General features: G+C 39.0%; 1 protein-coding gene across 2 annotated transcripts in view; it reads left to right on the top strand.

Annotated features, from left to right (window-relative positions):
* Positions 1 to 15,964, top strand: part of PPA2 (inorganic pyrophosphatase 2) — an 87,719-nt gene that overhangs the window by 69,570 nt on the left and 2,185 nt on the right. For both annotated transcript variants that reach the window (XM_070433256.1, XM_070433254.1), the window contains 2 exons: positions 8,723 to 8,792; positions 15,403 to 15,439. In XM_070433256.1, the coding sequence (XP_070289357.1) occupies positions 8,723 to 8,792; positions 15,403 to 15,439 (107 nt within the window). The remainder of the gene's footprint in view (positions 1 to 8,722; positions 8,793 to 15,402; positions 15,440 to 15,964) is intronic.

Genomic DNA, 15,964 nt, shown 5'->3' with positions numbered 1-15,964 from the left:
ATTTCTTAATAAAAACAAAAAAGCCGTCTTATCCAACAAGATCTGGATCATTAGCTGATGGATTCAGAGGAATCAAACAATAGTAACACATATAACTCATTTATTTTACTTTAAAACAGTTAAATGTACATTTATTCACCTATTCCTGGATATAAGGCTAAGACCTTTTCTGTATTGATTCCATATAGATTATATGTATTCTTACATAAATGTATAATGGAAAATAAAGATCAGGTTCTATAACCCTTAAACTCCTTACAATGAAAAACCCTTATCAGTTTGAAGGGTATGTTTTTTCTAACCTTTTACAGTTGCCTTACCCCACACCTTATTTTGCCATCAAGTTTTTATAGTCATTCATTTTGATTAAGGCTTTTTAGAGCCTCAATAGTGTTTACAGCCTCAGAAGTTTTAGAGCCTACTTTAGTGTTCATAGAAACAGTCTCTTTCCACACTCCCTTCATCTATGAGCATACTTACTGCTTACATTATGAAATAATAGCAACCAAGAAAACAGACATAAACAAGTTTGAGAACAAAACAACTGACTGTTGGTGAGCCTAACTGTGGGAAGCAACTTGACGTCCTCGAGAGTAGATGCTGCCCCACTTCACTGTTCCCTTCTCTGAACCAGGAGGAATTGGAAAACCATTCTCTTTCAGCAAATACTGACTAGGGGTCTACTGCCAGGTCCTGTCCTGATACCAGTACAGTGGGGCCTTGACTTAACGAGTGTCCCGACTAACGAGTTTTTCGAGATACGAGCCGTCTCGGCCAATTTTTTGCTTTGAGTTACGAGCTAAAATTCGGATTAGGAGCCAGCTTCAGATACCCCACCACTAGTTGGCGCAGCTAACGTCACAGTGAATGCCAGAACATCAGCCCAGCATCACGTGTCTCCCTCGTTCACTTTAAGATTTGACATACGAGTAATTTGAGTTACGAGCTCCGTCACGGAACGAATTAAACTCGTCAGTCAAGGTCCCACTGTATTACTGCTGTGAAGACAGTCCCTGCTCTTTTGGAGCATAAAGTCTGGAATCAAAAGAGACATTAAAGCAGTGATTCTCAACCTTCTGGCCCTTTAAATACAGTTCCTCATGTTGTGACCCAACCATAACATTATTTTCGTTGCTACTTCATAACTGTAATGTTGCTACCGTTATGAATCGTTATGTAAATATCTCATATGCAGGATGGTCTTAGGCGACCCCTGTGAAAGGGTCGTTCGACTGCCAAAGGAGTCGCGACCCACAGGTTGAGAACCGCTGCATTAAAGCAATCATTAGAATAAATTAGTCAGATGAAGGAAAGAAATAGGCTCAAAGAATATTTTATTCAGGTCGTCAAGAGGCTCATCTTACCTGTGGCACAAATGCTTGGGCGTTATAGCTTCAGATTCTGTTTCTCGTGCAGGCTAATGTAACACCCTCAACTCTGATATCCTCCTCCCCATTTTCTTACCGCTTGTGCAGACTACTCTCTCTTTTTTTTCAGCATATTCTTAAAATTTAGGTTTTTTTTTCTAATTTAAATAGTATAATTTATTAACAACAAAGTCTCCCAGTCCTGACTATCCTAGTAACTGATAGACTGAGTTAGTCTTCATGGTCAGGTATTCGAAGCCAGCTATTAATGTGATGAGCTAAAAGAAGACATCTCTAATTGTCTAAGAGGAATTTGCTTGCTGTTCACTTCCTTACTTATCTCCTTGCTAATCATACTTTCTGAAAAGCTCTTGCACTCCTTGAGGGACTTGTGTTTTTCCCAAGCTTCCTCAGCTACACAGCTGGAGGCCATCGCGTTGCTTAGCTTTTCTACTGCTTGAGATCATTCCTTCTGTGCTGATTCTAATTATCTGCATTCTGAGGGTGACTATTTCTAAGCTCTGGCATCATTTTGCTCTAGTTTTTGGTAGTGATTAGGATTACATTAGTAAGAACTCTACTATCTTCCAGGTTCTATGTATTTTATATGTGTTATTTCATTAATACTCACCAGAACCCTATTACATCTCCATTTTACCCACGAGGAACTGAAACCACAGAGATTGAATGATCTAAGGTCACACTGGGCGGTGGAGCCAGGATTTAAGCCAGGTTCCAAGTCTGTTTACTAAACAGCTATAGTATGCCTCTACCATTTTATTTTATTATTATTTCTTATAATACATATTTTTATTGATTTCAGAAAGAAAGGGAGAGGGAAAGAGAGATAGAAACATCAATGATGAGAGAGAATCATTGATTGGCTGCCTCCTGCATGCTCCCTACTGGGGATCGATCCCACAACCCAGGCATGTGCCCTGACCAGGAATCAAACTGTGACCTCCTGGTTCATAGGTTGATGCTCAACCACTGAGCCATCTCAGTCAGGCTACCTGTACCATTTTAGAGAATACAATAAAATGAGTTTTGTTAGCTTAAAAATTACATGTGCCTAGGTCATTTAAAGACAAAACCTTTAGAATATTAACACATTTTTTATTTTTATCGCGACTTGACTTGTAAAATATATTCAGAGTTGTTACATTTTTATATTCTTTTTTTAAAAATATATTTTATTTATTTTTTTACAGAGAAGAAGGGAGAGAGATAGAGCGTTAGAAACATCGATGAGAGAGAAACATCGATCAGCTGCCTCCTGCACATCTCCTACTGGGGATGTGCCCGCAACCCAGGTACATGCCCTTTACCGGAATCGAACCTGGGACCTTTCAGTCCGCAGGCTGACGCTCTATCCACTGAGCCAAACCGGTTTCGGCCATTTTTATATTCTTTATTTTTAGTGAATAAATTATTCTCTCGGTTCCTTAAAATGTACTGTTATAGATGAGTACACTGTCTCCTCTTCCCTTTTTAACCTGTTTTCCCCACTTCATTCAGTTTAGGTTCACATTATTTATCACTGCAGTTCTCTAAACAACACACAGTCTATCAAAAGTACCTAGGGAAACTGTGAGAAAACTTAGCTGCATTGTCCCTTTTTTAAGTCTAGTGAATTAGGATCTCTAAGCCTTTGTAAAAATGTTTTTAAAGCCCCTAATGAGCTTCTCTGTATGTGAACCATAAAATACGAACTTTTCTCCAGAAGAACAAACAAGGCCTTTCAAGGTTTGGCCCCTGTCTGGTCTCACTTTCCATCACTTCATGCCTCTTATTCCTGTTTCCAGCAACTGAGAACTGCTTGTCACTCCTCGTACACACCATGGTTATTGACCTCTAGGCCGTGACTGTTTCCTTGGCCGTGATTGTCTTATTTTGTGAGCTGACTAACTTCTTCATTTTTTAAGACTTATCTTTGACTGCATCTTCTCTAGGAAATGTTCCCTTATAGTAGCCCCAGTGCTAGCTAAGGTGCCAATACACTCAGTATTCCCTCTGTGTGTTTCTATCATTGTGTTTACCACAGTGCTTAACTACAATAACCCGCCCCCGCCGCCTCTATTTGTGGTTTTGCTTTCCATGGTTTCAGTTACCTGCAGTCAACTGCGGTCTGAGATATTAATGGAAAATTTCAGAAAAAAACAATTATAAGTTTTAAGTCAACACTGTTCTTAGTAGTGTGATGAAGTCTCGCATTGTCCTGCTCCAGCGCAGGATGTGAAATATCCCTTTTTCCAGTGTATCCACACTATATACCCTCCTCACCCATTGGTCATTTAGTAGTTATCAGAAACGAGAGACCATATTCACATACCTTTATATTCGAGTATATGTTAGAGTATATTGTTATCATTGTTCTACTTTATTTCTAGTTAGTGTTCATTTCTCACTTAATTTATAAGTTAAACTTTATCATAGGTATGTGTGTATAGAAAAAAACATAGTGTATAGAGTGTTCAATTCTGTTCGTGATTTCAGGCATCCACTGGGGGTCTTGGAACATATCCCCTACAGATAAGGGGGGGCTGCTGTATTTTATTTGTGAATTTGTGTCCTCTAGAAGTTCCTTGAAAGCAAATGAATAAACCTGCCTTAACCATCTTTATTTTTCACCTGGTATGTAATAGCTACGTAATAAATCCCCTTTGAGGTAAACTGTTGAATAATATTTTAAAGCCAATAAATATTGGTTGTGTTTTAAATCTAGTAGTGACTCTTCTGTTTCCAGGAGCACTGCATTTATTAAATTCTTTAATTGGTATTTTGAGTAATTCTTATTCATAATAAGTTTTGTTATTTTTATTATTTTGGTCCCACTGTTTGTTTACTCTGAAGGCGATATAGTCTTTTAACAGAAAGAATTTCATTAAAATAACTGTAAACTCCTTTGTAGGAGAAACAGAGGTTTTGTTTGTTTTTTTTTTTTTGCCATTTGGGTTTAATCATCAATGCCTCTGACGCTCTCTTCAGCCACAGTTTATTTATCTCATTTTTAAGAGATCCGAAGTGTACTGTACTTTTTACCAGCTTATTTTATTTCACTAACGATTATTTGTTGTGATGCAGTTTTTCAAGTTTTGATGACTTCTCAAATGCCCTTCTAGTTGCAAAACTGCTTTAATTCAGTTATCATTTTTGTACTCATAAATTATTTTGTATTGCAACTACTCTTCTGTTTAATATGTTCTATACAGTATTGTCCAAATTTTCTTTGAAAAATACAAATGTGATTGTCATTTTTATTCTTAAAAACTTCATGTGGTTCCCTTCGATGACAGAATATGACCCAGTTCTTCCACACATTGAACGTGTCAAAACCTACTTGTCCAGCCTCATGTCTGTCCCCTCTCATCTCACTGTCTTTCCTCCGTGAATGCCTGCTCATTCTTCAAGAAGTAGTTTAGATGTCACCTCTGCAAAGAATTTTTTTTTCTGGTCAGAATTAACTGTACTCTCACCCGTGCTCTTACATCACCTGAGCTGTACACACCCCTCTGAAGAACTTGGGGTGGCGCATTATTTTTTCTTTTTTATGCTCTAAATTGAGTTTGACCTTAGCACTTAGTGACAGGACTTGACAGGTAGTTTATGCTTACTGAATGAAAAAATGAAAAAAAAAAAAAATTCCAAATAGTTGAGATCTTAAAATTGTTTCTTTTTACCTTTCCAGAGGGAGGTGCATTTGATCTTATACAGATGGCTCCAATTCTTCTAACTTTGTGTAGATTTACTGCAGTGTCACTTCTACAAACTCTGGAGGTTATAGTCCAAAATCATTGTCATTCTCTTCCCTCCCTCCCTTCCTCCCTTTTCTCTCTTTCTCTCTCTGTCCCTCCCTCCCTTCTTCCCTCCCTCCCTCTCTCCCTGTCTCTCCTATTTTCTTGACTACTTTGCTGTAGAATGAAAAGCCTGGGCAAATCTGTATCCTGGACCTGTCTTTGAGGATTCTCATGAGTTTGAGCCATTGTCTGATTTGAGATGGTCTTGAAAAAAAAAATTTCTCTTTACTAATGTTCTATATTGCGAGCCGTAAATTTCATCTTTTATGTGTCTGTTCATTATTTGCAGGTAATTTCTTTTTCTATTTTTATTTAATCAATTTTTGCACTATTGTATATCTACTAATATGCCTTTTATTATTTTTAAATGCAATTTGGGTTTGTTATACACAGCATTTTTGGTATTGCTCATCTGTTGCTCTTGTCATGTCTGCTTATTTTGGTAAGTGAGATTGCATATGGGCTATATAATGTTTATAAATTTATAGCAAAATATTTGGTATCCTATCTAATAATAGACAAAGATTGAAATTAACCATACCTCTGCTACGCTTCCCATTGGCTAATCAGTGAGATATGCAAATTAACCACCAACAGAGATGGCGACTGGAAGCCACGCAGCTGAAGCGAGCAGGAGGCTTGCTTGCTCCAGTGATGGAGGAAGCCAAGCTTCCTCCCTGCTGCAGCCGGGCTCTGAGCTCCACTCTAAGCAACAAAGTTGCAATTATAGAAGCTAAACAAACCCCAGATACTAGCTTTCAGCAGGCCGTGGCCTCGGAGCTGGAGCGGCAACAAAGTTTCAATTATAGAAGTTAAATAAATCCCAGAATATAAAAAGAAAAAGAAAAAAAGGAGAGGCTGGGAGCTTCAGTCGCTTGCGCCAGCCGGATTGACCAGCCTGAAAAACCTCAGCCCCTCATCCAGACTGGCCAGGCACCCCAGTGGGGACCCCCACCCTGAAGGGGGTGTGACCAGCCTGCAAACAGCCATCAGCCCTTCACCCAGGCTGGCCAGGCACCCAAGCGGGACCCCCACCCTGATCCGGGACACCCTTCAGGGCAAACCAGCTGGCCCCCACCCGTGCACCAGGCCTCTGTCCTATATAGTAAAAGGGTAATATGCAAACTGACCCTAACAGCAGAAAGACTGGGAATGACTTGTCACTATGACACACACTGACCACCAGGGGGCAGACGCTCAATGCAGGAGCTGCCCCTGGTGGTCAGTGCGCTCCCACATGGGGGAGCTCCGCTCAGCCACAAGCCAGGCTGATGGCTGCCAGTACAGCGGTGGTGATGGGAGCCTCGCCTGCCTCAACAGCGCTAAGGATGTTCGACTGCAGTTTAGGCCTTCTCCCCGCTGGCAAGTGGACATCCCCCGAGGGCTGCCGGGCTGCCAGAGGGATGTCTGATTGCCAGCTTAGGCCCAATCCCCCGGGGAGCAGGCCTAAGCCAGCAGGTGGTCACCCCCGAGGGGTCCCAGACTGCGAGAGGGCACAGGCCAGGCTGAGGGACCTCCCCCTGCCCCCCAAGTGCACAAATTTTTGTGCACCGGGCCTCTAGTCTTATTATAAAAAGGGAAGCAGCATATTCTTTGTAGTCATATTTAATCTCATTTGTAGTAGACACTCATCAGCTTAGTCATCTTTCCATTAAATGATTTTTCTGCTTCTCTTGTAGGCCATGGTCAGATTTGAGAGCTAAAATGTTTCCTAAATATTGTCAGCTCCATAGGGGCTCTTTAGTTCAATAGGGGCTCTGTATCCCCAGCATCTATAGATGATTTAGTTTTAATGTTAGAAACATTGTACATAGTATATTTACCATACACCATGGTTTCTTCAGAGGACTAGCACTTAAGACTGCAATGTCTAATTTTTTGCCTGTTCTTTTTAAATTTAGTTTTAACTTTCTTTAAGGAAACATCTGACTTATAAGGCTTTACCTTTTTCAATTTTTAAATAAACATGGGATGTAGAGAAGAAAATAAAAATAGTCTTAAAGATGATAATGCCAAGTTTCTTATCCATGTCAAGAATGAAAATAAGCCGAAACCAGTTTGGCTCAGTGGATAGAGCATCGGCCTGCGGACTGAAAGTTCCCAGGTTCGATTCCGGTCAAGGGCATGTACCTGGGTTGCGGGCACATCCCCGGTGGGAGATGTGCAGGAGGCGGCTGATCGATGTTTCTCTCTCATCGATGTTTCTAACTATCTCTCTCCCTTCCTCTCTGTAAAAAATCAATAAAATATATTAAAAAAAAAAAAAGAAGAATGAAAATAAATCCCACATCTTGAGTCTGGATAGAAAGCAAACTGACTAGTTAGTATAATTGTTATACCCAATGTCTGATTATAGACAGATGTAGTTAAAAAGATAGATAGCCACAACATGGAACAGGCGCTAATCAAATACTTGATGAATTATATATTTTTCCAGCCTTACATGGAGTCAGGGACAGCCTCACTGAGGAAAGGGCTGCCATGAGACAAGATTCTTAGAAGGGAAAGGAAGGAGCCAAGTGTCTGTGAAGGAATAGCATTCCCGGCCACAGTCCCAAAGGCCATGAAAGAGGATGCCTGGTGTGTCCTAGAAATACCTGAGAACCAGTGACAATGGAATAGAGAGAGTCCAGGGGACAGAGGAGGAGAGGAGATCAGAAAAGTTTGGTTCTGGGGTTGGAAATGGAGGCAAATTATTAGGTAGGTAGGTAGGTAGATAGATAGATAGATAGATAGATCTTATATATATCCTGACATATTTCATAAACCATTGTGAAAATTAATAGTAATTTGATAATGTATATCCTGTAGATTCACTTGAGGGCGTGTGTGTGTGTGTGTGTGTGTGTGTGTGTGTGTGTGTGTGTGTTTCATCTATTATTTATCTCCTTTAGGAATCCATTTTAATGTGATTTTTTTATGAAATTATGTTTGAGAGGAAGGATGCCTTTGCTTTGATGCAGGAGGTAGGACAAGGTACTGGGTGTCATGCTGCGTTGATAGCATGGTATTCCCATTGAATGGAGAAGCTTTGACTGTATAGAGCCGTTACTGATCATGGAAGGAGCTGGTGTCTTATGCCTGACCAAACTTCCTTACTTGTGAGAAAACCGAGTTTTCATAGTCATATGATTTTCTCTCACCACTCTTAGTTTAATCTTCCATACCTACCTTTCAGTGGCCAATTAGTGTTTATCTCCTCACTTAGAGAAAATTTGTCCTTATAGTCATCATTCTGTGGGTCAAATTTTGTTTTCTTTCCTTCAGTAAAGGTGAAGTGTAGATTTAGCTTAGCCTTTTATATATAACAGGGTGCAGTTGAGATTTGTATATTTTTATTTTGAATTCTGGAGCATGAAGTGCTGCAGAGTACTTTTATTTATAACCTTGCCTGAAAGAATGTACAAGAATCTACATTTGTCCTAATTTATATTTATTCAGGTCCTTTTCACCAGCTAGAATCATACTGTCAGTGTGGAATATTTGGACTTGGTTTTCTTTTGGGTAATTGCTCCTTTTTTATCCTGTGTAATAAAAGCATTCTCTTTTCATTTGCAGCACAAATGTGCACATATGCGATAGTCCTTTCCATTGTGCTCAAGAGAAAGCAAGATCATTAGTTGAATCGGTAAGAGAAAATGTCCTTTAATCTTATGTCATAAGGAAGTCTATAAAGTTCAAAAATAACACTAAAATCTATTATTTTTAATCCGGGGAATTTAAATCAAAACCTTTTAGTTGAATTATTAAGTTTTCTTTTCTAAAGTACATTAACCATTTAATTTCATATGATGCTCTTTTCCTTAACATCACCAATTTATTGTTGTTTGTATGCATTTGTTCTCTGTGCAGTTCTGTTCTCATGAGTTTCCCACCAGTCGGTGGCAAAAGTGCAACTGGCTGCTGGTATAGGTGCATTTTGGCTCAAGAAAAATGAAATAAATAAGACCCTTTTTTTCCATTTAGTTTGGCTATCTCACAAGCTTTCGACTTCCTAGCTAAGAAGATATCCTTGGTTATTTACATGTCCTACTGTTTTTGCAGCCTGGAAACAACTGAACTTATTAACAACTTGGTACTTGTATTGGTGCTTTAATTTTTAAAATAGAAGGGAAGCTTGGCAGGCATGGCTCAATGGTTGATCATTGACCTATGAACCAGGAGGTCATGGTTTGGTTCCATCAGGGCACATGCCTGGGGTTGCAGGTTCAATCCCCAGTGTGGGATGTGTAGGAGGCAGCCGATCAATGATTCTCTCTTATTGATTTTCTAAATAAGATTCATATTCTGATAATCAAGTCATATTGGTATATATATTTTCAGGAATGATCTTAGGCTAGAAATACCATTTATAAATTAAGTTTTTAACAAATAACTCTTTATGAGGTAGGAAACTAGTGATTTTAGTTGTTTACTTCAAGGAACAACAGACATCTTTGCTTATGATGGCTCCTTCAAATTTTATTTTCTCCACTAATTCATCAAGTATTTGATTAGCGTCTGTTCCATGTTGTGAGATTCTAAGTGCTAGGGATGCAGTACTAAGGAAAATATATAAAAACCTCTGCCCTTGGATAGAATGTTAGCTATTCCAGTTGGGAAGACGGATGGTTATTAAATACACAAGTAAAATACATAGTCTCCTGGAAGGTTATTGAATGGAGTCAGGGACAGCCTCACTGAGGAAAGGGCTGCCATGAGACAAGATTCTTAGAAGGGAAAGGAAGGAGCCAAGTGTCTGTGAAGAAACAGCATTCCCGGCCACAGTCCCAAAGGCCATGAGGCAAGAGGATGCCTGGTATGTCCTAGAAATACCTGAGAACCAGTGACAGTGGAATAGAGAGAGTCCAGGGGACAGAGGAGGAGAGGAGGAGAGGAGATCAGAAAAGTTTGGTTCTGGGGTTGGAAATGGAGGCAAATTATTATGAAAGAACTATATTATAGTCTGTAAAGACTAGTAAGAATTTTATTTCTCATTCTGAATGGGATCAGGAACCATTGGAGGGTTTTGAGCAAAAGTGATATGATCTGACTTAGATTTTAACAAGACACTTGGCTGCATTGCTGAGCAGGGACTATTGGGAGGTCAGGGAAGATACAGAGAAGCCATTTTAGTAATGTGGGCCACCAAATCATTTATTTTCTTCGGGTTTTCAATTTTTATCTATGTAGATTACATTCTGAACTTAGTTCTCATCAGTATTTACTATTACTTTTTTAAGGGAAAAAATATTTTTATCTTTGTCCAAGTAGTCTCAGACTATTCCACTTATTTTAGTTTTGGATTTATGAATAATAAACAAAGATACTTGTCTTCAAATTATCTTCAAGATTAAAGTTTCTCTTACATCCTGTTTTTTGTTTCCTGTCATATTACCAGGGAAGCCATCCTCTTTTTTAAAAATGTATTTTTATTGATTTCAGAGAAGAAAGAAGAGGGAGGGAGAGAGAGAGAGAAACACCAGTGATGAGAGAGAATTATCGATCGGCTGCCTCCTGCACATCTCACACTGGGGATCGAGCCCAAAAACCCAGGCATGTGCCCTGACCGGGAATCAAACCGTGACCTCCTTATTCATAGGTTGACACAGCCATCCTCTTGAAAAAAAAAAAATGGAGGACTTGGATATGACTTAGATAATTAGATTTGGGGAACAAGGTTAGAAATCAGAAATATTAATATCCAGCTTTAATTACATGGTTTGGTAACTTTGTTGTGCTTCCTAATAATGAAGAAAGTGCTTGCTGATTTTTTACTGAGAATCCTACAGTAGAAAAACAAAATCCCGAGGGTTCTTGGAATTTGTTTACGAATATAGACGTTTGAATTGATATACAATCACGAAAGGGATGGCTGTGTCAAAAACAGAGTTGGTTACATAGCTCTCAACACACGAGGGATTATAAGAGGCAAGGAATTGTACTGCCCTGGAACTCTGGGTGTCTGGGCTGCAGCGTGCGGCCACTGTCGGCAGGAGTAACATTCTTAATAGTTCAACCACAGGACCAGCCGATTACATTTTGTGGGCAAACAATGTGAATGGACAACTCACCAGAGAGGATACTTAAATGGCCAGTAAGCATGGGAAAATTTATTCAGTCTCACCAGTAATCAGTGAGATCAATCTAAAACACAATACAATTCCATAGTTATCATTTAGCAAGTGTCAGAGATGCAGTGTTTTTAAAGAAGTGGTAAAAGGAGATCTCTCAAACTTGTTGATATACTTGATGCGAATATAAATTGGTACAACTACTTTGAAGAGCAATTAAGTAATTTCTAATAAAGTTGAACACGCTTATAACCCACTAAGAAATTACCCTTCTAGATTCTATGGAGTTTTTAATTCATGTGTTTATCTGATCAGACATGAGAAAATTGGAAACTGAATAAATGTATACCGATTTAAAAATGTATACCGATTTAAAAATTTGTCCAAAAAATCAGTAGATAAAAATTAATGACACCAAAAGCTAGTTCTTTGAGAATATAATAAACCTTTATCCAGAATGATCAGGAAAGAAAAGAGAGAAGACAAATTTTCAATGTCAGGAATGAAATAAAATACATCACTGCTGATTCTACAGATATTACGAGAGTTGAAAAATATTGTGGAAAACTTTATACCAATAAATTTGACACTTCATTTCACACCTTGCACCATCCTACATAATAAAAACCTAATATGCTAAATGTCCAGTCAGCCATTCATCCAATCAAAGCATAATATGCATTACCACTCAAAGATGGGCAAAGGAAATGAAAATAAAATCAATAGGTACTAGCCAATTATATTTTTTTATTGACAAAGTTGATTAAACTTACAGTCTCATAATACTTTCCCATTTTGTGTGTAGATAACTAAGAAAATGCTTGTAGGAAGCTGATGGGATTGTGTGAAGGAGAGACACTAAATACGTAGCAGTTGTATTAATTTAAAATACAGTTCCTGCCTGGATAAGGGACTGAGGCCAGCATAAGCTTTCTTCGGTTGATAAAAGAAAGAGGAATACTTTGGTAAGGAGAACTCTAGATTTGTTTTAAAGAAATTAAAGATAGGAATATTCGTGAGAAGTATTTTTTAGAGTGGGAAAAGGGGAGGAGATCGCATTTTTAGAATGAGGGTATAAAATAACACTGACCATTTCATGGAGAATTTCTCTTAGATGAGGAGAGGGTGCCCACATTCTTTACCTACTGAGAAATAGAAGTAACTGAAAATCCTGTCTTGGTTTCTTACAAGGAAAATATAATAGTGGTGGTTCTGAGGGTAAGAGTTGGGATTGGGGTACTTTTAGATGCCGCTCTGTGCATTTCTTTGTTCTTCCAGTTTCTACAAGCAAGTGTTACCCTTGTTATTTTAAAAGTCTGGAAGTCATTGGTATTTAAATAGCTGATATTTATCATGATCTCGTGTTGGTATTTTTAAATATAAATCCTGGTCTCTCTTTTGGCATATGCTAATATGGAAAAATGTATAAAAAATACCTCCAAATTTTAATAGTTTACTACCTCTGAGTGTTAGACTTACCTATGATGTTTGTTTTCTTTTATATAAGGCTTTGTACATTCTGAATATATTCTATCAACCAAGAAATACATTTTCAGGATGAAAAAATTAAAATAATCTGGAAATTATTTTTAAATAATGTTTGATGGTAACTGTCTTAGGTAGAGTAGTTAGTTCGTTTCTTTTCTGTAACACTCTGTAGGTTAATGAGAAGCTGCTCAGTTACTCTGTTTTATATGCCATACATTTTCTTCCTCTGAAATATTTTCAGCTCCAGCAAGAAGCAGCTGCTGATTTTAAACAGGAAATCTAAACAGCTAACTTTTTAACAAACTTTGTAATATGTGTCCTACACAATTTAAAGAGCATAACAATTTCAAAGAACAGGCAAGTTACTCTGCTTATAGTCTGTTTAGAAAACCAGAGTTATTGCATCCTAAAGGCCTAATCTGAGTAAGTAATATTTCATGTTGTAGCGTTCCTTTCACACACAGATTCATTTCAGTTCTACTGTCCTCAAAACCAGCCATGGTTAAGCATTTTCGCCATGCTAGGAAACTGAATAGAGTTTTTCTTGTTTTTTGAAGTACTTGGAAAATGTCAAGTACTTTTTATTTTACATGAAATTTGTACAGAGGTCTTTATTTACAGTGTTACATCATCCTTTTCTATGACAGAAAAAAACAAAGCATATTTGATTAGGGTTGTTTTTAAATAGAGTTGAAGGAAAAATAACTTTAACAATTTATGATTTGGGGGAGGGCAATGTATTAGGGTTCTCCAGAGAACCAGTCAGTAGTGTGTGTGTGTGTGGGGGGGGGGGGGGGGGGGGCGGGGGGGGGGGGGGCTTGGGAAGCCCAAAAACTGCAGGGTGGGCTGGCAGGCCAAAAACCCAATGGTACAAAGCTGGAGAATTTTCTCTTGCTTAGGGAAATGGTCTTTTTGCTCTATTGGGGCCCTCAACTGATTGGATGAGGCCCACCAATCCAATTGCTTTACCCAGAGTTCACCAGTTAAATGTTAATCTCACTCCAAGGTGACACATTCACTATGATAGGAAATGTTTTAATATTGCTGAAATGTAACTGTTTTTCCTGCTGAGCTGTTCTTATTCAGTACTGCCCTTAGACCTAGAGGACCCTGCTTTGGCCCTCATCCAATCCTGTCCCTCCCCACAGGAAAAGACCAGGGACCAAAGTTGTGCCTTCACTGGCAGCCCAAGCCCCCCATTCTGGAAAACGTACTGGCTACTCAAGACCCTAGAAGTCTTTGCCCAGACAGCTGCAGGCCCGTTTGCAGGGTCTGTGTGGGCGTCTGCCCAAATTCACACTCATTACTCTGTGGACTGTGTGCTCACTGTTACTTCTGCAGGGGTGCGGGGGTGGCCATTGCAGGTAGGGGTTGCATAGATGTGTGGGCTGGGATTTCCACTGTTGTGCCAGTGAGGTCTCCAGTGCAGAATGGAGCCTGGGGTGGGAGGAGACGTGGGGCAGGGTGAGGCTCTGTGCCTTTTCTCGCGCTGCCATCCTCAGGCAGTCTCTGAGGCATCCAAGTCAGTACAAAGGTGTCTTTACAAGATGGTGGGATGAAGCATACTTTATATTCTAGCCGTCATTCTGTTCGCTTGATTTATAACTTTCAACTGTTCAGATGTATGGTGTCTGGTCTTTCTATCTTTGCCCAAGACCTCAAATGCCAAAGGTAGGTCTTCCCTATTGAGGGTGAGCAAATTCAGAGAATTAGAAGTTGATTATTGAATTTGAAATATGAAAAGTGCCCTAACTGGTTTGGCTCAGTGGATAGAACGTCGGCCAGCGGACTGAAGGGTCCCAGGTTCGATTCCGCTCAAGGGCATGTTCCTTGGTTGCGGGCACATCCCCAGTGGGGGACGTGCAGGAGGCAGCTGATTGATGTTTCTCTCTCATCGATGTTTCTAACTCGCTATCCTTCTCCCTTTCTCTCTGTAAAAAATCAATAAAATATATTTTTTTAAAAAGAAATATGAAAAGTGTGTTACAAAGTCAGGTTATCGTTGGGGAGTTGAGGTTACGATTGGGGAAGAGCCCGTCATGTTCCATTCTTTGAGCTCGGTAGTGATTACATAGATGTTAACCTAAGCATTCTTGGGCTGTGTGCATTTCTGTCTATGGGAAATGGATCTTCCAATAAAATGTTTTTTTTTTTATAAAAACTTTTAAAAATGTTTTCTTAGCAAAAATTTATATCTCAAGAAAACCTTTCTTTCAAACTTGTCCACCACAGGTTGTATTACAGTTGCCAAAGAATCTTGGCCGTCATCAAAAGAAACAAAAATCATCTTGAAAGTTCTAGAAAGCAACTGCATAAATTATATAGTTTGTATGTGTGTCTCTGTATGTGTCACACACCGCATGCGCATGCTTATGAATGTGTGAGTTTGGTTTTTGTTCTCAGGACCTCAGCCAAGGAAGCAGCTGAAAGAAAACCTCTCTCCTCATTCCCAGTAGTTCCTAGGGGCTAATGAGAAAAGATATTTTCAAGCATGCTTTTTCTATTTGACTCTGTGTGGTTTGTTTATCTGAACGAGTGAGCAGTGATAATAGAGGCAAAAGGAAATTTTTTTTTCAGGTTAGAGAACTATTACTACTATGTGTGAACTTGGTTCTATAAATATATGAGAAAAACTTTTGGATACAGTTTCTACATTTAAAGATTCATTGTAATGGAAACTCTGTTCTTATCTTTCAGGTATCATCTTCAATAAGTACAGAAAGTCATGAAGAAGGTATGGTACATTTGGGTTCTTAACCGTTTGAGTCCCAAGCAGCGCGATTGCGCTGCTGAGATTTTATGTCGAGAAATATGTTTGAGTCCCAGGGGGTATTGATTTTATGTCGAGAAATATGTTTGAGTCCCAGGGGGTATTGAAAAAACATTGTCGAAGAATCCCAAACAGCGCAACCGCGCTTTCTCTAAATGAATACGAAAAGACCCAAACAGCGTGATAGCGCTTGTTTTATTTTATGTCGAGAAATACCAAGCAGCGTGATCGCATGCTTGGGACTCAAACGGTTAAGGAGCTAGAGGTGTAAATTTATTCGTTTTTAGTTAGTGGAAGCCAAAAAAAATTTAATAGATTAATTTAAAAGTTATATAAACTGGAGAGTATTATGCTAAGCGAAACAAGCCAGTCTCAGAGAAAGACAAGTATCACATGATCTCACTCATATGTGGAATCTAAAGAACAAGTATACTGATAAATAAAATAGATCCAGAGACATAGAACCATGGAACAGACTGTCTAATCTCA

The sequence above is a fragment of the Myotis yumanensis genome, unplaced genomic scaffold, assembly GCF_028538775.1.
Source record: "Myotis yumanensis isolate MYYU_CA2020_CCGP unplaced genomic scaffold, mMyoYum1.0.hap1 SCAF_1, whole genome shotgun sequence".
In the NCBI taxonomy this organism is placed as follows: Eukaryota; Metazoa; Chordata; class Mammalia; order Chiroptera; family Vespertilionidae; genus Myotis; species Myotis yumanensis.
The sequence above is the reverse complement of the archived record's forward strand: the minus strand, read 5'-3'. Positions and strand labels throughout refer to the sequence as shown.